This window comes from Suillus subaureus, assembly GCF_016647635.1.
Source record: "Suillus subaureus strain MN1 chromosome Unknown BJ212scaffold_3, whole genome shotgun sequence".
In the NCBI taxonomy this organism is placed as follows: Eukaryota; Fungi; Basidiomycota; class Agaricomycetes; order Boletales; family Suillaceae; genus Suillus; species Suillus subaureus.
In genome coordinates, this window is record NW_024538559.1 from 1 (window position 1) to 21,145 (window position 21,145).

The following is a 21,145-nucleotide window of genomic DNA, read 5'->3' on the forward strand; positions in this document are numbered from 1 at the left end:
TAGGTGGCCGGCGCGAAGGCTCGCTAGAGGGTGGGTGGGTGATAGGTTTCGATTCATTAGGTAGTTCTACAGGTGTTGAAGATGCAGCGGACGGTGCTTCAGATTCCGGCGCGCCTTTGGCAGCTTCAGCGAAGAGCCAATCTGTGAAGCTGGGATCTGGTGGCACTGTCAAAAAAAAACCGCAATGCACAAAGCACTAAGAAGCATACCAAAGTCTGAGCCAATTACTGGAAGCGTAGTTAGTAAAGAAATTTGGAACGCAAAACGCCACTCACAATCCATGAGTTCCGAAGTTATTTGTGCTGTGTAACGCGATAAGCCAGTGTTAGCAAAGAAGCTCTTGATCCCACATACCTGCAGTTTTATTGTTTATAATCATAATGGTGATATATTCCGCCATGACAGGATCTGTTCCAGCAGTGAGCGTCGAAGACCTACCAGTGAATAAGACTGAGCGCTCACCAGCATCGGGACTAAAACTACGAGCTGTGAGTTCATCCTGAATGGATTTCTGCACAAAAAAAAAATGAGCTGGGCAAAGAAGAAGAGTAGTATATGACCAAGACATACTTGTAGAGCAGATGCGCGTTCAGTTCCGATGATAAGACCGAAAGGCATAATGGAATGAGTGCGACAGCGACGAAGGCGGCGACTCCAACAAACTCCCGTCTCAAACATGACTAAGACGTCTTGATTGGGCCAACTGCCCGATCTCAAAACATGAACAAACTTTGAATCATGAAAATTAATTACTCAAGTAATCCTACGTGGCTCACTTGCTTCAGTAGATGGGCTTTCTTAGTGCTTCCAAGCGCACGCGGACCCGATGCGTTCCGGGCGTATTGGGTATTCATAATGCGTCGCTTAGATTGACATGACCTCCATCCCTGAGACCTGAGGTGACCTCTAAGGCATAGTAGATGTCTTTATCTGTTCCGCTACTGCCACTACATGAATCTCAAAGCGAAGCCTTACAGGTCACTGTCTCTGTGGAAGGTCTACTTTGTCCATTGATGGATATTTGTGCTAGGACCTTCAACGAGATCTAGAAACACCGTCAGGGATCGTTTCAGTTTTGAGTATCTTCTAATTAGGCATCTCGGCAATACTTATGAAAGTAGTCGTACACGAACTCTGAATCCCGATCAAGGTTCGAGGTGATGACAGCCCATTAAGTCGAGCACGGTGCTATACAAGTTTGACACTGATTCGTGAGTCTCAGTGGAGGGCTTGACCGTTTAGCTTGAGTATCTGTATTACATCTCGATATTGTCACCTACTTCATTCGGCGTTGGGGTGCATGCATCGAGTTCGTCGTTACTTCTTTGCTGCTGACTTTGCGAGGGGATTCTTTGGCGGTATCCGGATCGTAGGACTTGCCTTGCTCACTGCTTGTCGTACAATATTCACGAAAATCAGTGCGCGAGGCAGATCCTACGTCACGTAGCAGCACTCGTGGAACAGAGGAATGGGAAGTCCGCAGCTTCTAGCTACCGATGGTGTTTAGGTAACGCGGATGCGACTCCAAAATCAAAGACTGGACGGTGCAGTCAGAGAGTAACGCACTCGAGCGCCAGGAAAACATTTTCTCCCTCGACTTAAGGAAACCCTTCACGCACGGACGTCAATAAGCCTGTCGGGCGCGTTCCCTTTATTGAAATGGTGTGCAGCGCTGATCGCAGTTGGAACACGCGACTGAGGGCCACTGGACTAATGTGGTTTAGACAGCTGTCAATGCGATCCCCGTCTACGTCGGGTCTAGCAATAAACATGTCAATATTTAGGGCAACTTGAAGTAGGACAGACGGAAGGAGCTCACCATCGGAGTACCGGCACCGGTCGTAGCATGCGGGGAAAAGAATAAACCCAGCGGAGACTCCTTCGGTATCAACAGAGAACGTTTTCGTGAGCATGCAAGGTAAATGAACCGACCCAGTCCAGTCCATCTGGAAATGAGCCCGATCGTACTGCTACACCTTCCTTCTGCGGCTACGCCATCTTCTAAAAGGAGGCTAGCCAGAGGCATATACAACAAGGCTGGCCTCCCCTGCTGTCATCGTGTCATATTTTTCGTGTTTCCACTGCCCATGAGTTCATAGGGAGAGAAAATGACATCAACAAGTAAGGCCCCGGTCTGATTCCCGCGCACCGTGTCTGCAATTTCTCCATAAGAGTATTGGCATGAGTGCAGCTCACCGGGGCTGTGTTCGTCGACTTTGGCGGCGGCCGCAGATCGTAAGCAGATCGACAGCCACAAATCGTAGGTAAAAATGTGATTTAGTGGGTGATGTGGAAGGCTAGAATAGGAAAACGACGACCAAGGCAGTCGCAATGCCTGCCCCTGATATAAACGGCGGTCGGAGACTAACCGTGTGCTTGCTGAAAGCTGGAGTGTCTCTCCCGCCGCTGGCGTAGTTGGAGTACTTGATACTGCGGATGCCACAACAGGCGAGGGTTCACGCCTAGGCACAACAAAGCAACGATTTATCCCTTCCATACAAAATAAGATGCTCCCCCACGTAAAATCCACGTCGTGTTGTCGGAGATGTTCGCCGTACAGGGTCACCTCAGATAATCAATGATGTGTCATCTCAGACATGAAGAGGCAGTGTATGAAATACCTTCACGGAGATCCTGTCTTTGTAACACGCTCAGAGTCCGTGAACCCTTATTAAACTCCTGAATAATCCATGGCGTGCCCGAGGCGCAAACGGACAAAATTAAGGTCTGGTGGGCGCATCAGAGACCACGCCTGCCGTAGAGATTAACACATAGCATTGAATACCGTCCTCACTACGATGATACATTAAGCGAGTATGAGAACATCAGCAAAGCTGTACCCGCAGCATGTTCACGAGGGTACACTTACCTTTGCACCATCGTGGAACATGAAACAAGCATCTGTTTGACATTGATGATGTCGGGCATGTATCCAGTTCATTACGTTGCCTTCAGTTCAGGGTTTCGTTACCGCCATCGTTATCAAGGGTGTCCTCTTGCCTCATTCTCGCGTAGTCACTAAGAATTTCAGCAAGTTCGACGCAAGTAGAGATTCAAAAGGGACACGAGTCGACCACGATTCAGATTGGCAGTACTCACGTTTTTAGAATACTCTTCGAACCAACGTGTCAAACCGCTAAGAAAGTGTTAGCGCATGATATGCCTAAATGAAAGGATACCTGGTATATCTATCATCCGCAGTGCAAGATCAGTACTTTATGAAAGTGCGAGCATTGTGCTGTCACACATGGCTGTAGCGATTGCGAACCATATTCCCGAAGTTGCGCCGCAAAAACTCATGTGGCAGGGACCAATTACAAACGACAAATTTTTGCCCATTGGATCTTCCACCGATGTATTGGAATTCGGTCCGCAGTGACTCCGCACCGTGGATGGAAGGCTCTGCAAACCCATTAGACGGAAAACGCTGGTCCTGAGTATGCTACGCCGAGAATGGAGAATGGTGTAGCATTGCCTCTTGCGCCGGTCTAGACGAACCATCTTTAGGAAAGACGCTGCGGCATTGCGGAAGGGAGATCGTCATCTGTGGTGCTTATGAAATACCTAAACTCACAAGGCTCGGGGAGGCTCGGCCCACGCTTCCAGTCTTTTTCCGTGATTCCGTGTTGAAGTTTCAGTCTAAGCGTACGTGAATCAGCAGCATAGATTCGGCAGACTATCCGACTTTCCGAAGTTATCCACGAGATAGACCTGAAATTCGGGAGAAGGTGGCTGGGACACGGGGGGAAACGGGCAATGATCGAATAAGCGCGAATGAAGCTTGTGTTGGGGCTGATGAAAAACACGGCTAAAGCGCTAACGTTTGGCGACCGACGTACTTCGCGTAAATACACCCGCTCACAAGACCACCACGTGTTTGCGCATACTGTCTCCAGCCTCGAAAGTCGATTTCGCCGAAGCTCTGCACGATCAGATACGATCAGTCTAGCCTGTAGCCCTGCGAAGAAGTTTTAACCGTTCTGATCGAGGTAGCTCTGTGAAGAAGTCGTGACTGCTCTACTAATCTGATCATCAAGGTTCATGCCACCTTCGTGGCGCGCCCCGGTTTGCCATTGGATGATGTCGATCCGCGGATAATGTGCAGACATCCGATTAGGACTTGAATGCAAGATACAGCTAGCTTGTTCAATCCCATGCAGGTTGTGTTACTTCGGCGGCCTGAACCTGGCACGAAGGCTCGCAAGAGCGTTATCATGAGACACTCCTCGGCTCAAAGCCTCGTGATCAACTGAAAGTTGAGGTACGTAGCAAATCTGGTTTTTCAAGGGTAAATTGCTTTATCAACATCCCTCTTTCGGCTAGCGAGCTCGCATGAGTATGACGGATCAGATGCTGGTTTTCATTCGGCCGATCAAAAGAAGGTGGCATCATGGGATCTTCGGAGCCGCCAACCCTCGTACCCTAGAACGTGGTCGACTTTGTAACGTTAGCTAACATCTCGTTTCGCGACACCTCGTGATTCCCAGTTGTTTGCAAGGGGAATTCAGTAAGTGGTACTTGATGCAGTTCGGTTTCTGGTGTACTTAAAATACATCAAACTTTCACCGAGGCTATGATTGGGATCCTTGAAGTCGTGTTCATGCAAGCAGGCAAGCCACAACTTGCTCTAACGCTATCTTAGGCACGTGGGTAACATTGAAGGGTTTGCTAGCTTTGATACATCTTATGGATAGCAGGAACCAAATTCTCTTCACTACCACCCCGTAATCTTTGTAGAACGAGAGGCAATCAACCAACGAGTTCGGAACAGCTAAGCCAGTTCATGGAGAATCGCCCACAGCTGTATTTCGAGCAGGATAAGATGTCGACGCCGATGCCATGATCAAGGATAAGTTTGAAACTATTCTTCTGCCACCACGGAATGCGCCTATTACTAATTAGCACTTTCAGCAGATGACGGCAACCCTTGTGAATGGAAGCGGAGGTGACTCGTTAAGAAGGCGAAGTAAGCATATTCCGATTCACAAGATAATGCACTGCTTGTAGTTGACGTCAGCACTGGCTTTGGAGGGAATAAGCATAAAATAAACCTTTGAGAAAATTATCATGGGAGACTTTTACAAGCATCCATGGTTGAATCTTGATTGATGACGTGCTTTCCGCCAGTGACTAGCAAAGATCTTGCGGCCAGCATCAGAGGCTTGTACTCTATTCGCCGAACTTGCTTTTCGATCAGAAAATTTGACTCCTATAAAGTGGCCACCAAATGCTGCACTTGATAGTTCGATAGGCTATCATGGTGGTAGTGTGGGCGCGTTTACTACGTTCCTGAGGGAACCACAAGTTGGTTTTGGATCCGTACTTGTGTGGCGCGTGTCACCAAGTCGGGCGGCATTCCGAAACAAATTGAAGGGTGTTTTAATGAAATGGTTAGAAATTGCGACATTCACGGCGTCCAAGGTGCGTTTAAGGCTAGCGGAATGTTGGACCGAGAAGATGGACGCCGATGCAGCAGCTACTAGGGTTGTATGAAACAACTCGAAAAACAGGGCTACGAGGATTGTTGTGGCATGTCTGTTTGAGTTGTTACACGAGGCTTGAACATAGTACATCGATGCTTGGTTTGCAATCCATACTAGTCGAACAATTTCTGAAGAAGTGTTAAAGCCGTCAACAACGGAATCAATGTAATGATGGTGATACAGTACTCACTGCCGTGTCGTTGAGGCTAGTTTCAGCCATCAAAATAGGCAGAACTGCACGTTGCGAATCTCGTGAGCTCTGTGCTTCGTATCACTCGTGATATGAACCAGGAGGCACGGTGGTCCAAAATAGAGGGTAAATTTCGTTTTGAAATGGAGTGCGTCGTCAGTTCTCGTTGGGCTTTGTACTTGGAGCATGTAGTCGGTTCCGTTGCTGTTCACGTTTTGTGACCGTATCGCCCCCGCAATCCGACGCGTTCTCCAGTTGATGAGCGTTCTGAGTCAGCATCACCTCGTAATCGATCCGATTCCCCGTCACTCCCACTCAATCCCCACACTGAACCCTTGAATTCAATTACAATTCATAACGGTCCGGAACGATGAACAAAAGACGACAAAGCCGCCCAGCAATCTCCCACTAGTAATCCAAGTGACTCACAGGAACGGCGAAACCTTATCAGCGCCGTTTTAGACATACAGCGGTGAGAAGTCTAAGATCCCGGCTAGCGCACGAGAACGACACGTGAACGGGCCATCTTACAACGGGCGCATCATCAATGGCAAGCTCGGGTTACAAGTACGCGCGCGTTCAGTTGGACAAGGGGGCAAGTGAGATAAAAGATCTGTCACTGGGGATCAAAGCGCCTACCAACTCACCCCAAAACGGTATGAACTCGAACTTCTGATGAATATAATTTACTACATGCGCCACAATTAATCGGAGGCGCCAGGGACGACAAACGATTGCAGTATATGCTAATCCTTCAAAACGCTTACTTGGAGACATTCCTGTACGTGTTGCTTGGCAAGTTCTATACCCATCAGATCTATCAAGTTGAAACTGACACAGGAAGCCTTCAGATGATGTCTATGCACTCACGTTGAGTCAAGGGATTTAAGGATAGATTGTATTTGGGCGCCAGTCAGGATGAGTACTCGTGTTAAAGAGTTCAATTTTGAGCGCTACCATAGGGATCAGTTCGGCGGTTCGCCACTGTTCGCGAGCGGTCATAATTGATGGTATTCCAGGGTGGGGGCCGGTTCGCAATCTCATATTAGTAGAACATCAGAACGTTGGGCGACAATATGTTTGAACTTACATACACAGGACCTCACAACATATAATTCCAAGACTGTTGGGCCCACAAAACGTACTCCGGTGATCGCTAGTTTGGTCATGAACTCGTACACTGTATACTACAATCATCACTTGTGGCTCAGTAGCTGTCACTGCAGAAAGTTATTACAGGGTCGAGTAGGGGTCAGATGATAACGCACTTGAAGCCTGAATAATAGATATCGATCATGATCATGATGGGTTTCCAGAACAACATCGTGGGTGTCCTGAATGAATAGCAAGGCACACACGGTCAATCTTGAGCGTGCCCGACCTACCAATACCGCGGCGCTGATAATGACATCTTACGTCAAAAATTTTTGAGTTGAGAACGAAGAAAATAACACGAGTAGCGCACTTGCGTTCTTGTGAGAGTACTGACAGCAGAACGGAGATAGGAGATAACCTGCATCAAATGTTAGTGTAAACCAACTCGTACTAGTACTCGGGAGTCAAACCCATACCGAATCTGCACGCCTCATTGTATTAACGAATCCAATTTCTGGGTCAGGGATGGAGGAGTCGAAGCTAGTGCGGGGGCAAGCAACATGTCTATCGGCAGCCACCTTTTGTGGGGCGACTGGGGGAAATATACTCAGAAATTAGAATGAAATATGCGTGGAGTGTCCAGGCCCGCTCGAGGCACCAGGCTGCCGCAATAATCTCCACTCGCAGGTCTGGATCGCAGATATCGGTCGAGAAAGAGGAGCAAGGATGAACAGCAACTGCGGAACAAGAAAATACTCCACCTCAATTAAACATGCACCATCCTGCTCGATGCTGAGCCTCAAGGTAAACGGCCTCCTATACTCCAGTTATGATTATCACATATCAATCACGAGCTCCCATCAAGCACAGTGGAGATATAGAAGCCTATGCAGGTTGAGTCTGTAGATCACCATGCTCGTGTATACAATATGAGGATATGTAGGCACCATAGCTAGTAGCGGCCTCATAAGAACACGCTGAGAATGGTATTTCCAGATTACATTTTCTCAGGTCTGTCCAATTTCGACTTGATAAGCAATTCGCGTGCGTTGAATAATAGGTCGCATACCTCCTTAAGCAGAAATTGGACGGGTGCCCGAGATGTCATCGATTCGTTCAACTCCCAAAAACGTTGCAGTTCTTTTTATCTTATCCCGGACCGTCCAAGACCGTCCATCATATGACTCTGCGAATATTGTGGTGGGTAGTAGCCTATTAGGCTACGTCATGATGGAGAAATGATCATCCATTTATGCTCGAGCAGGCGGAATTCCCATGTGCGCAGAGTCACATTGTCTCCCATTTGTGATTCATACCGACTTCCAGGCCATATTCCTGAGGGCCAGTGGTGGTGCTGTGGCACAGATAGGGCTCAGCTAAGGCACAGAGCAACTGTGACACGATCATTGAATTGGAATGGCAGACACTGCAATCAAGGTGGCATAACCCAGTTCCAGGATGGTCGCTCCGTGATATCGGGATTTGACGTGTGTCTTTAGGGCTGTTTAGGGATGATGATGAGCCTGATGGCGCAATACGCATCACATGACGCCGACGGTTGGAGGTAATCTCAGTTCTTAGCGTTATGCAACACCCGAGAGTTGCACTGCAGTAGCTTTTTTATCACCGCTAGGACCGAAGGAACATGTGAGGGGATGGCGTGATGCTCACACGGAGCGCTATGTATATCGCCATGGGGTAAGTGAATCAACACGAGCCGTCTATCTAGTGTATAGGACTTTAAAACTGCACACCCGTGGGGTGTGCTCGAAGATAACTACGCGGGATCGTTGACGTGAAATCTGTGGCAGCGATTGAGTCGTTTACCATGTGAGTTGCAAAGGTATCTATATCGAGTTACGTACTCACAACATGTGTATAGGTTCGGAAGGAAGGTATCGAAAAGGCTGCTACGAATTGAGGACGAGTAAGTATTCGTGAAGAGGCATGGTGATTGCCTTCCGCGGATCAAGAGTCCGTTAGGGGGCAAAGCTGTCGCCTCTGGACAGATGCAAGACGGTATGGTGCGCTTCTCTCAGCCGGATCATGTACATGAGAAAGCAGAGCTGCATTGTCAACGTTTCTTGATAAGCAGGTCGGGATGAGGACTGTGAATTAACCGGAAGGACAGCGAAATTTTATTGAGGCTGTTCGGACATCCCGAAAGCCGTGTGGTATGGTACCTCATGTCATTTCAGTGAGCGTCGAGCCGCGTATGTCGCAAAATGAGAGTCTAGGAGGAACTGGAACTTTGTACTATTGTGCTGTGATGTCGGAACAAACGAGGGCAGGAAGCATCGCCACATGGCCTAGAAGGGCTCGGCAAACCAGTTCACAAGGGTGGTAGGGTGAACCAATCTCCAAAAAGCTATTGCTTCCAACTTGGGGCCGCTGTGGACCATCGGGTGTCATCAGATCATTTGTTAAAAGCGCCCACAACAATATGACACAGTTCTGCATATATATACGGGCCCGGATGGAATGGCTTGGAATTTCCACACCTCCTCCAACCCCGCTAGCTATACTCTCGTCTCGTCGCTTTTACGCAGCTTTCATAAGGCGGCAACCTCTCAGATCGTAAATAGAGCTTCTATTGCTCCTCGAGGCGAATTAGCGAAACATAAAGATTGAGCACGCAGACTCTCCATTGTTCCTGGGTGAGTAAAATTTTACATTTTAAAATTATTTTAAATATATAAATATTTTTTGCCTCGTTGCAACGGAGTCTATGAGCTTGCCGTTGTAATCTTCGTATCCCAGGCTCATGGCTTTGGTTCCATTCATTTTCCTTCTTTGCTTTCACACTGCCCTAATTCTTATATACCCCGTCATTCTTTCTATCCGTTCTAACTAAACTCCCAAACATCTGACACTTGCACTTTTAGATCACCTTCGCGACACCGTACCGTCCGTTCCACTCACCATCACCCATCATTATGGCTGCTGTACATGGTCCTATAGTACCCACCCATCCTTCCCCATTTCGGAATGCCCAGAGCGTTCCCCATTCTCGAATGGGTTATCATCCCGCTCCCTCGGTCAGTTTTTAGTAGCCGTTCGCTATATTCGTATCCTTAACCATACATACATAGGCACCACCTAAGCCTCAGTCTACTCAGCCTACGACAAGACACTCTGACCCTTTTTATGGTCACGAGCAGGTTTCCCGTTTGTGTGCTCGGTTCATCACCCATCTCTTTGCTTGTCCAGAGTACCCACCTTCCTCTTCTAACTCCCAAGTAAAGCTCCCTCATTTCATCGCGTATGCTCTTCATCGTACCAAACTTCATTCCTCCGTAACCTTCGCTGCTCTTGTCTTGCTCCAGCGACTGAAGGCGCGCTTTCCCACCGCTCGGGGTTCTTCGGGTCACCGTCTGTTCGTCTCCGCTTTCATGCTCGCATCAAAGGTTATCTGTGACGACACTTACTCCAACAAATCCTGGAGTATTGTAGCGCAGGGCATGTTTCAGTTGCGGGAAATCAACCAGATGGAGCGCGAGATGTGTCAGTATCTGGAGTGGGAGCTTAATGTGGATCCGGTAACGCTGAGGGAGTTTGAGGACATGGTTAAGAAGGATTTTGTTGGTCAAGGACCCTACCCGACTTATATTCTTCCTTCATCCTCGAAGACCACCCCTCCTCCTACCACGAATCCCTTCCCGCCTCCTCCAGCTGCTCTGGCGCCCACGCCTTCATATGGCCACCGTTATCCATCGCCTCCGAAGCCCGCTTTTCCCCAATCAAATTCAACCTACATTACTTCGCCCACAACACCGGACACGCCGTCACCATGTTATTCAACATCGACGTCTCCAGCGTCGACGGCATCGCCCCCAACACCCCCGGGTATGGAGGACTGTACCGCTCGTATCGTATCAGCTTCGTCATCTCCAGGTATCCCAAAACACGAGCCTGTTCCGATTCCACCTCCATCAAAGCACAAGATGTTTGCGTTCGCTTCGCCGGCCGTCTGGTGAAGGGAGCTCATTGAGTGCATCGTGGTCTTTGTTGCATTTCTTACTGCCACTACACACTCATTTTTGCTCGTCTTGATGACGCCGCTAACATATACTCTTTCATCGCCGTCGGTCAGCATCGATCGCTCGCGGTGTTTTATTTACCAGGACTATCTATACCCTGCAGCATCATTACTTGGCCCAAGGCTGCTCTGGGACCGTGCTTCACCTACTGCATTATCATCATATGTTGTGTCAATAGCGCATTACAGTATTTCAATTGGCATATGTACAACTATACTAAAGAATCAAAAATGCCACAATCACTCTGCAATATCAGAATGAATGCGAGACATTAATTGATGAGAATTGGGAGCATTTGATGCCCTGCCTCGAGGCACGTGCGACAACCGGCAGATCGCTTCCACGCACAGATAATTGCTTCAGACCTTCACACACCAAGTCGTACGACAGCGCCAGCTGACTTCTGATATGATCACTTTCGTTACTGCCAGCAGCCATAGTACGAAAGACAACGTTTACAAAAAGTCCGCCGGAGCCGACTCCAGTTCAGGACGCTACAGCTCGACAAGCACCAGTGATCTGCATGCTTCTACTCCATGCCGTCCCTTGTTCGACGTTAACTATAAGCGTGGCACAAAGAGCCTTTGAATTCAAAGCGCCACATTCTCGTCACTAATCCGCGTTTGGCTGTACAAACCGACTGCCTTATCCGAGCGCCAGAAATGCAAAGTTCCATCAGACCTTTCCGATGGAAAAACCTTCATATGCCCAGGGGCTGTACACGTTTTTTTTGGGGATGGCGTTGGTACCTTCTCGTTCTCCCGCACGCCGCCGCCCTTTATGGTAAGCAACTCATCACTGGCTTAGGGTGCTATCTCCGGCTGCAAGGCCTTGCTAAATTTTTAGCTGCGTTGCTGCGGTCTAGAATTTTCACTGGATCTTGGATATCGTGGTGAGTGATCTACCTCCATTACGCCGAGACATTGCAATTTTTAAAGTGGCGTATCCTAACAGCACTTGAAGTACTTATATACAGCGACTTAGGAACAACTGCCCAGCGATCGTGACATTGCTTATCTCACAATTGTCAACAGGGTACTGCGTGTGTGCCCCATCAAATTATCCATGCGAGATGGACGCTGACATGGGCATTGACACATGCAGCTCTGTTAATCGGACCATAAGAAGTTCATTCTTGCTTCTTGTCTAGCCGAGATAAGTGGCAGAAGGTAGCTGCTTACGGCTTACAAACGTATATTTGGCTTGTGATGAGCTCTGACTCGAAGATCTGAGCCTGTGCCTCCATAACCGCAAGTCATGGCAGGCGCACCCATTCATACTATGTCCAGTCCAAGTTGATGTGGCCGCCCTTTGACTTGGCGGGATCTTGCAGATCGCAAGGCTAATCTTGACACAAAAGAAAGAACAATCGAGCGGATTTTAATTGTAATCTTGGTCCTCAAAGACCAGGGGCCAGAACATGCTGTGGCCTCATGTCGTTATGTCTTGCTGATTTGGTAACCCTTGGTGCGGCCTTCTCCACAGGGTGGCGTGCATGCCGACAATGTGAGTTCATTATTACCAGAGTCACTTGTCAAATGGTAAAGTTAAGTTTTGGGCTTATAGATCATAGTGCTGTCGAAGGGGCACATTACACGAGTATCCCGTCCTATAGCTATGCTATGCGATCTTCTGCACCTGTTACAGTCTCATGCCTAACAGACATGAGGTCTCGGTGCACAGAGTACGACACGGCGTTCATTGGTTTGCCTAGAATGTTGCAACGCACAGACCGTTTTGGTCGTCGTCTTAGTAGTTCCCTAAACTGCAGCCACCTTAACAATCAAGATAGTCGATGCATTTGCTATTAGGAGCGTTCAGTTGCGGTCAGCTGGAATGTGAGCATCTTACCACTTCTCCGCGGCCTTCCTTTTGTTTTTGCATATTTTCACATTTTAAGCCGAACATGATGGCGCTAGATCGAAGTATCACCTATTTGAAGTTGCTCGCCGTGCCGTGACTCGCATACCAATCAGGATTCAGGATTCTGTGCGCACCGGAGTGCTGTGCTCTCCGGAGCTTGACAATAGCCCACTGGAACGTATCGCGCTGGTCGAATCGCGCTGTGGACGGTGTTACTAGCCATCTGCCAGAAAATTGATGTATCGATATCGCGCACTGCTACATGTTGGCATAATGTACTGGCCAAAGACACTGTAATCTCACTCATTGCGGAAGGTATACCAACCATCTGCCATGAAATTGATGATTATGCACTGCACTGCCGTGTGTCCCGAGAGTGATACGCCCAACACATCAATGTTCACAGAATCGTGTTTTCAAGCCGCTGACTGACGGGCACTATTTTCGACCCTCAAGTCTCGTTTTCTGGCACCTGGTGAAATGCTGCATTGATGGAGTGTGGGGAAATTGCTCCATGATGTTCTGTGAACGAACATAGGTGTGTACAGGTTTCGGCCGTATTTAAAACTTTCTGTGTGTTTTTTGTTCCACTTGCAGGGTCCATTCGATATTCTCTGACATGTTCTTGCTCTTCACTTTCATACACACACGGGTCGCTGCTGGTGAGAACAGAGGCTTTTTGGCCGAGTTCTATGCACTATCTTTCATTCCAACTTGCAAGTCCAGTACGCCGTTGGATAACACACATGTCTCCTATCTCACGAATACAGAAGTTCCAGTGGTCGAGACAGCATCGATATCGGACCTTTAGCACCGGATAACCCTAGACTAGACATCCCTCTTTTAAAATTATCAGATCCATCTACCCTTCCAATCCTGCACCCTCTATTATCACACGTTTGCATCGCGTTAGGAAACTCCCACTCAAATCACCAGTACCACAAATTATCTTCATAATGATTGGCAGGGGCGCATATGCGTCACGCAGGCTCGGCGGCCCCTCCTTTGATGTCATCTCTGACACACTGACACCAGCTGACACCTGTAATGATATCGCGCCTTCCCCACAGTTCGTCAGAGGCTCTCTCGGCTTTTGGAGCTTCTTATCAGGGATCGATAATCATTAACGCCTGTCTGTCGGTGCCACGTTCCACGAAGAACCTTCGAGATGTGATAGGCGCTCATGATCACGCTAGTACTCGACTTGGCAAGCTTAGAGAGCGCAAACGGTACTCGTAAGTCATATACTTGTTATATGCTGTGTTTCATCATCCAGGCGTAAGTTCCCTATATACCTCGATCGGCTGGAACTGGGATTATGGTTGTCGCGGTGCCTTGATCATCGTTTCAGGTGTCCTCATGCGTGCAAGCTTCTGTGCATCAATCTATTGGAGCTCTGTGGATGTCATTTAGACTTTGGTTCGTGACTACATATCTGTCGTAGGACTGTTATCTATTCACTGATCGTCTGCGTCCGGTCCTGTTTCTTCGAAACTCTTATAGAAGATGATTGCATCGACATATTCCTCGCCCTCTCCGTCCTTCCGCCTCAGACGACCAGCCTTGGGTATAAGTCCAGCTTTCGTAAAGTTTAGTGCCTCCCACAACCTGTAATCGAAGTGATCAGCAAAGCACAGAAGCCAACGAAGATCGTCAAAGCTCACTTAACACTGGCAGTGTTATTATCATACACTAGGTTAAACACGCTGGCTTTGTATCCCAACGCTGGTGCATAGTACAGATACGATTTAGCAAGAATATGCCCATAACCACTGCCACGTTGGGAAGGGGGTACCATAAATCCTGCATTACAGATCTATGTGGAAATCATATGTCAGACGAGCCTGGTTCGTCTCGAATCACATGAAAGCCACAGCCTTTGGAGCCGGTGAATCCCTTGCCCAACTGAAGCACACTTACATGGGAAGATCGCCCAGGGTAGTTGGGTTTTACCTATATCATTCATTCCACAGTATGTGAGATTAGAGTGGCACGATAGGGCTAGGATCGCGACTGACGTAGTAAAACCCTGCGACGCACTCCTCCCATGTCCGCCCGTTTCTCGCAGCGTCTAGACTTTGCTCGATCTCCCGTACCCCGCGCTCCTCGCTCTTAATCGCGGGCGGATCTCCTTTGCCAGCGATTGCGACGAGTACGTCTCCGCCGAAGAAGTATGCTCCGAAGGCTGCGGAATCACTAATGTCTTCTTGCGGATAAGTTAAGCCTTTGTCCACTTCATTCGCAAAAATGCAGTGGAGGTAGTTGAATAGACCGGTTTGGATGCGCTCCACTGCGGCTCGATCGATGTGATGTATGGTCACGAAAGATGGGGTCCCGAGATCTGACTCTACCCGAAGACTATTCCATAACGTAGTGGGCAAATACGATGTCCTTTGCGGTCTGTTGATGACCCCGTAAGCAGACATGGTACAGGTATACAAGTAGTGTGCGGACGAAAGCAACCAGGAACTAGACTGGACTTCATCTGTGACAATTAGACTAGCGATTGGCTTCTAGAAGAGGCGTCGCACCTTCTGATGTTACTTAGGGGTCAGACACATGCTCCCAAAATCAAGAGTCCTAGCTCACTATACCTGAAGGAGATAGTACACTCAGCCTTGCAGATGAGATAGAGTCGAAGCGCAGTCCATGCGCAGTCCTCTGTAAGGTTCAGGCGCTCTAGCGTTATTTCTAAAAATTACTTGCATGCAGAAACTCTCTATCATCACCAATCGTAACTGATAGTCCCTTGCCTATCCATGACGGCAGTTGCCCTGTCTCCGTTCCTTCACCGCCTGATAATCCTTTCGTCACTCCGTCACCAAAAAAGACGTATCCGGGAATATAGCGGTCTACGAAGCTGCTCATAATGTTATCAACAATATACGAGAGGAAAAGAAGCACTGACGTCTTAACTTGATCATCGGTCATGCCCTTTCCGCCATTCTTAGCTTTCATATTGTGTTCCTGTTGTAATCTCCATTTATATATGATAGACAGCTGTGCCGACGAAGGCCCCTTTATCTTCAAAGAGTGAGTCGCATGCCAAGGGTGCGTCGAGAGCGAGGTATCTACCTGTATGAAAGCATCGAGTGCATTCCACCACTCCACGTATTGCTTTAATCGCTCATTGACTGCCAGTACGTGATCCACGGACACGAAGGATTTCATGTCAAAGATATCAGGCTCGAGAGTCGGAACAGGGTCTTTCCATCTTTCTTCGACGAGCTTTTTACTTGAAGGGAAAAATCCCACACACCATCCCTCCAGCACAACTATGTCCACGGGGCCTTTCACCGTCTCACCATGAGATACGCGGTCTCCCTTTCCATTAAATAGGCTCTTATCGAAGAAAGGGATGTCAACAGTCCCTGCATCAACTTCGTTGATCTTTTTGAGGTTCTTGAGAACCGAAGTACCAAGAGGCACATCATGTGTTCCTGGCTGTCCCCTTCCCTGAAAGAGGATATTGTGGGGATGGCTTTCCGCAAGACTTTGGAGCCCAGAGTGCGGAAGATAGAGGTCGTCAATAGAAAGCACGGTAACGGTGAGGGCGTGTGGTGGACTGGAGAGGTGGGCACGGAGGCGGGAAGTTAGGAAAGTCTTTCCGCTGCCCTGTGGACCTTGAACTCCAACAAATAGGGGGGTCGGTCTTAAACTCGATGGACATCGTGATCGATGTTCTTCCAATTGGTTGAGAACGTGTTGGGCCATGTGCTGCATGGCAGGTGGATTAGTTTCTTCGCTCATGATGTGCAATGCTCGGCGACGCGTAGGGTGATAGCGCTGCGCGAGTAAACGTAGCGGTTGCAGCCTTGCAGAATGCGGTGGACCGCAAAAGCGCTCAGACATGAGACCAGTCACATGGACACGCTAGGAATAGTATGATAGTATATCATTATCTATTCTGAAAGATCATCGATCAAACCTCTCATGGACTACAGACGTTCACACAGTGACAACGCTCACATTCAAGTCCTTGTCACAACCGTGGGAATCAGTTCAGCCGCGTACATTGCTTGCACTCTAAAACAAATTTCACTCGGTCATCAACTACATAGCTCACCAGTTATATATTCCAACTACCAAGTAACAGTGCCAGGAATACCAAGCAGTGAGATTATCAGCGCTGTAAATCCATACCGTATCCTAGCGACGTCTTAGCGAACTTTGCGGACATCAAAAGTCATGGAAATGGTACAGCAATAAACATAGTCCTGCATTACGATGTAAAATCTATAGGCGAAGAGAATGATCCGCATGACATGAAGCAGTAAATAGTTTCTACTTGCTCCCGCCGTAACGTGCCTTGCGCCCGATGTCGAACGGAATGTACTTGTACTTGATCATGTGCCTTGCAAAAAAATTTCAATTACGACCACAAGTCTAGGATATGGGAACGCACTGAATTTGCCGACGCATTGTCAATGCGAAGAGAACACAAAAGTAGACCACGAGGATCGGCCAGTAGACGGGCACATCAAAGACCTCTGACACGGTACAGAAGAGTGATATGAGAGTGGCCCTTGTTGCACTTAACCTGTGGAAATCTCAAATGGTCAGCGACAATAAGGGGAACAACACAGCCATTGGTCGCACCAAAATTGCCATTCAGGGAGTCTTCTTACAAAAGGCCTAAACTCATCATCCCGCTGAGAAGGAAGTACAGGCACACTTTGGTCACCGCCCTCCTCAATCTCGTCGGCAAGAAGATCATCCTCAAGTGAAGGGTCGAACTTGGGCTGCAGGAATGCAAGAAGCAAGTTCAAAAGGTAAATGGCCAAGCCGTCTGTTATGAAGCTCCGTCAGGTACACCCCAAGCCAAAAGGACGAGTAGACGCACAGCAGACTACACATGCAATCCAAGTACCACAGGCATAACTGGTGAGCAAGAGATTATACACGCAAAGTAAATACACAGACCAATGTACCACTGTTAACACGTAGCTGGTCAGTTTCATCCTCAGTAAGCTTGGAATAAGTTGGTATTTACCCCCTGGGACAACACAATCCTAAGCATGAAGAGCGCCAGTAGAAAGAGAGTCGACAACCACCGTTGAAAAACGTGAGGAGTCCATCGGTCAAGTGTTTGTTGATATTGGCGCTGGAACTTCGAGAACGATGCTTGCACGGAGTGAAAAGGGGTTGTACCAGGCTCATCCGAAGACATCATTTTAACAGGAATCGCGACGAAGATAAAACCGAGGACCGAGAAGATTAATGGCTATGTATGAATTTTGTGTTGGTTTGTCGGTGCAAGCGACAATGTCGAACTTGCCGCAGAAGGCATTTCAAGCGGCGAACGAATTCTATATCAGGTATTAGTATCCACTTCATAATATTTATTTCATTCAGTCTGTGTTATTTTTCGATTCCATGATTGAAACGATTAAATGATGGATCGTACACTCATTGTAGCATCACAGAAAGTTGGTAGCGAGACAAGCTGACCGTGAATTAAGAACTTGGAACATTAGTGTCCTTTTTAGAAGTTGGAGCCCCTATGCTACATCCGGCAGCCTAAAATATGAACGGTACGACAGCTTTCCTCTCCTTGGGGTACTCGGGAAAATTCCTGTGGTACCATTGATGGCCCCTGTATGCCCGAGATATCATCAGCAAAACTTCTGCCCAGAGGAACAACCAAGGGGGCTGGACGGTTCTCATTGTCTCTGTGAGCGGCATGAGAGCAGGCAATGGTGCAGCGGCTAATGCATAGCCAAACCATTCTGACCACTCGCAAAAGTAGTTTGGGTAAGAGATATATCGGTAGAGGTAGCCATGAGGGATGGCATAGTGCTCCTTTCCGAGTGTGTTCTCGTTGCGTTTGCCCTTCGCCTTAGATTTACGGCGGATATCGAGAAGTACTTCATCATGCAAAATATTTCCCGCGAAGCCACACGCCCAGAGTATTATCCCAGCCCAGAAAGATGGACGAGAGAAGGCCTCCGCCAGAAACGCAGACGCAGTGGGAGATGAGAGGTAAGTACCCATCAGAGCACCGTTCGCAAGGTTGAATACAACAGCGGAGAGGAGCACACCGACGTGCGACTTCGAGCGAGATGGTGTTCGCAGAGGGGAAATTATTGCACGGTTGAGATAATGGATAATGAACAGGCTAGTAAGGATGACCTGGGGGGTAGATATCGCAGACGACGATGCCACCCAGGGCCCACGGTACAGTACGGCGATAAAGCTGATTGGAGAGACTAACTCCATAATAATCCAGGACTTGATTCCATCCACAACGAAGATGCTGTCATTGGATGGAGCAAATCTTCCGAAGGGAGCGTTGATGAGAAATTGAAGCGGACCAAAGATGGGTGGTATGAGGAAAAACCATTTTCTTGTCACTGAATTCTAGTTAGTATGTTCAATATACAAGTGCTGAAACTGCTTACCATCATACAAGGATTCGGGTTGCATGTCGTCGTAATGGAAGCCTTGAACCAAAACGTCGAATTCGCGATACATGCTGAGTCAGCATTGCTGAGCACATCTGAATTCTCCTTGGACATAACCCAAGACTGACAGGATCATTGGCTATTGTCTCGCAAAGGCAATGTCAACTAATGGCTAAGCTGCATCTTAAACGCACTCCCGCCGAGGAGGCCGAACGAGCTCTCCGCAAGGCTCGAAAAGCTGCAAAGCCGGCAAGGAAGCGGTCACATCTGTCGGAGGAAGCGGGCGAGCATGGAGAGTCTAGCTCCAAAAGGAGACGCAGGGGGGAAGTCATTGATTCTGATCTTGATGAAGAAGTCTATGGCCCTCCGCCTCCCCCATCACTGTCATCCGCGCACAAACCTGATTATGACACCATTCTTTCTGAGTTGGAGGACGCTCGCTTCAGGGAGAAAATGTGGGATGCTTTACGGGACGATGAACGGCTGGATGCTATAGACGCTAGATTTAACGATTACGCCCACGTTCCCGATAGATGGCGGGTGGACGCAGCCAGAGGTGGAGGCTCTGAGGACCAAACGGACATGGATCCGCGATTCATGGATGATGACACGTACGCCGAGTGGATTCGAGCAGGGATGTGGAGGTTTGTCTCTCAGCTGCAAGTAGTTCCCTGCAGTTGCATTGAGTGTCCCCATAATAGGCGAAAGCACGCGCGCCAATACGAAGAAGAAGCACGCATAAAGGCGGAAAAGGCAGCTCGTAGCGCTAGGAAGAAGGAAATGAAAGCAGAGACGACCAGACTCGAAAAGGCTGCGGAAGAGCGAAGAAACCAGAAGAAAAGAGAAAGGGAGAGCCAACGAGGGGAGAATGCTCGAGCAGAGTACGACAGAAAGTGGAAGGATCTCTTGGATCCTAACGCTCAGCAGGCCTCTTCACTTTCCTTCGGAGACATACCATGGCCACTATTTGTGCCCATGACGCACTCAGATACCGCACATTCAGACGCATCCTCAATCACATTGGAACACTTCACGGCGACAGCAATATCTGCATTCCTAATACCAATTTCTACGATCTCTGCGCTCGCTCAGGACGTTGGTGTTTCTCTCCCCATTCACGATCGTGAGAAGAAGGAGAAGAAAGAGAAACTACGGGAGACAATGCTACGGTTTCATCCGGACAAGTTTGAAGGACGGGTCATGCGGAAGATCATCGAGACGGATAAAGACAGAGTAAGGGAGGCTGTGGGTCAGGTGGCTCGAGTTCTCAACACTCTCATGGGAGAATAGATTGATGGTATAGTGGTTCGGTTGGTGTCCGTGGTGTAGGGAACTCACGATCATCAGTGTTCTAGTCTATATAGAGGCTCGGCCTCAGAAGTTGGCGATCGCAATGTATCATACCACGAGGCATGAAATGTCACTTTGAGAGTTCACATGTCGAGTAGGTCCCCATTGTACTATCAAGATTTATGAGAGTGAATGTCGACATGATTGCCGGTTTATGCATTTGACCTCCGTCTGGCTCCAAGCTCTCGCGTTTTTTTCTTGCTTTTTTCAGGCGAGGAGCAATTCCACATGCTAAGTTGCATTTTTTTTCGCACACAGGCGCCTTGAATCTCTTTTAAATGCACCTTGGCTTCTGTGACATACCGAATATTGAAGTCAATATCATACCGACAGGTACGCTCACAAGAATTGGAAAACTTATATTTGGCAAGTCACCCGCGACACAGAACGTGGGTCGGGCAGGGCTCGAGAAAAAGTCTTTCGCCCGTTCGCGTGATCGAGGCTAACTTTAGAGTTGCTGACAGCCTGGCACGCATATGAGCATGAGCTATATCCGCCGCGTCATCAGGAGATTGACTTGTCGCCTTAGGGATGATGTATCGATGATGTTTGGTCAGACACATACTCGACTCAGCCTTTCCCATTATTTAAGCTGTTTTCTCGGATTGCATGGCTGTTAGACGTACTATGTTCTTCATTATCCTGCATTGGCGGGACTGGCCCAACTTTTTCGCCCCTCAACACGACGCTGTGAATGTTAAGAACAGGCCAATCATGCCA

General features: G+C 48.3%; 8 protein-coding genes across 8 annotated transcripts; 3 read left to right on the plus strand and 5 right to left on the minus strand.

The window, feature by feature from the left end:
* Positions 1 to 70: 70 nt before the first annotated feature.
* On the minus strand, positions 71 to 854 carry BJ212DRAFT_1295515 (uncharacterized protein; the record flags this gene model as incomplete). The annotated part of the gene is made up of 7 exons (XM_041332318.1): positions 71 to 165; positions 210 to 227; positions 276 to 302; positions 355 to 408; positions 463 to 511; positions 571 to 729; positions 777 to 854. Coding segments are annotated over 7 exons (480 nt in total), but the record flags the coding sequence as incomplete, so codon positions are not given.
* Positions 855 to 9,267: 8,413 nt separating this feature from the next.
* On the plus strand, positions 9,268 to 11,193 carry BJ212DRAFT_1319395 (uncharacterized protein). The gene is made up of 3 exons (XM_041334354.1): positions 9,268 to 9,425; positions 9,654 to 9,806; positions 9,861 to 11,193. The coding sequence occupies exons 2-3, from the start codon at positions 9,705 to 9,707 to the stop codon at positions 10,743 to 10,745; spliced, it is 987 nt and encodes a 328-aa protein (XP_041198043.1). The 5' UTR covers positions 9,268 to 9,425; positions 9,654 to 9,704; the 3' UTR covers positions 10,746 to 11,193.
* An 812-nt stretch (positions 11,194 to 12,005) lies between these two features.
* BJ212DRAFT_519735 (uncharacterized protein) lies at positions 12,006 to 12,700 on the plus strand. Its single transcript, XM_041343390.1, has 2 exons — positions 12,006 to 12,314; positions 12,375 to 12,700. Exons 1-2 carry the CDS (start codon positions 12,242 to 12,244, stop codon positions 12,617 to 12,619), a joined length of 318 nt encoding a protein of 105 aa, XP_041198044.1. The 5' UTR covers positions 12,006 to 12,241; the 3' UTR covers positions 12,620 to 12,700.
* Positions 12,701 to 14,128: 1,428 nt separating this feature from the next.
* On the minus strand, positions 14,129 to 15,097 carry BJ212DRAFT_1444237 (uncharacterized protein; the record flags this gene model as incomplete). The annotated part of the gene is made up of 4 exons (XM_041337934.1): positions 14,129 to 14,279; positions 14,336 to 14,487; positions 14,592 to 14,624; positions 14,690 to 15,097. The coding sequence occupies 4 exons, from the start codon at positions 15,095 to 15,097 to the stop codon at positions 14,129 to 14,131; spliced, it is 744 nt and encodes a 247-aa protein (XP_041198045.1).
* Positions 15,098 to 15,362: 265 nt separating this feature from the next.
* BJ212DRAFT_1260626 (P-loop containing nucleoside triphosphate hydrolase protein) lies at positions 15,363 to 16,385 on the minus strand (the record flags this gene model as incomplete). The annotated part of the gene is made up of 3 exons (XM_041330125.1): positions 15,363 to 15,531; positions 15,580 to 15,695; positions 15,747 to 16,385. The coding sequence occupies 3 exons, from the start codon at positions 16,383 to 16,385 to the stop codon at positions 15,363 to 15,365; spliced, it is 924 nt and encodes a 307-aa protein (XP_041198046.1).
* A 570-nt stretch (positions 16,386 to 16,955) lies between these two features.
* On the minus strand, positions 16,956 to 17,841 carry BJ212DRAFT_1475634 (retrieval of early ER protein Rer1; the record flags this gene model as incomplete). Its single annotated transcript, XM_041339258.1, has 5 exons — positions 16,956 to 17,025; positions 17,077 to 17,211; positions 17,271 to 17,460; positions 17,595 to 17,604; positions 17,665 to 17,841. The coding sequence occupies 5 exons, from the start codon at positions 17,839 to 17,841 to the stop codon at positions 16,956 to 16,958; spliced, it is 582 nt and encodes a 193-aa protein (XP_041198047.1).
* A 350-nt stretch (positions 17,842 to 18,191) lies between these two features.
* Positions 18,192 to 19,097, minus strand: BJ212DRAFT_1295519 (3-oxo-5-alpha-steroid 4-dehydrogenase-domain-containing protein; the record flags this gene model as incomplete). Its single annotated transcript, XM_041332319.1, has 2 exons — positions 18,192 to 19,024; positions 19,073 to 19,097. 2 exons carry the CDS (start codon positions 19,095 to 19,097, stop codon positions 18,192 to 18,194), a joined length of 858 nt encoding a protein of 285 aa, XP_041198048.1.
* A 55-nt stretch (positions 19,098 to 19,152) lies between these two features.
* BJ212DRAFT_1319423 (uncharacterized protein) lies at positions 19,153 to 20,581 on the plus strand. The gene is made up of 3 exons (XM_041334355.1): positions 19,153 to 19,719; positions 19,777 to 20,372; positions 20,423 to 20,581. Exons 1-2 carry the CDS (start codon positions 19,244 to 19,246, stop codon positions 20,363 to 20,365), a joined length of 1,065 nt encoding a protein of 354 aa, XP_041198049.1. The 5' UTR covers positions 19,153 to 19,243; the 3' UTR covers positions 20,366 to 20,372; positions 20,423 to 20,581.
* The last annotated feature ends 564 nt before the right edge of the window (positions 20,582 to 21,145 follow it).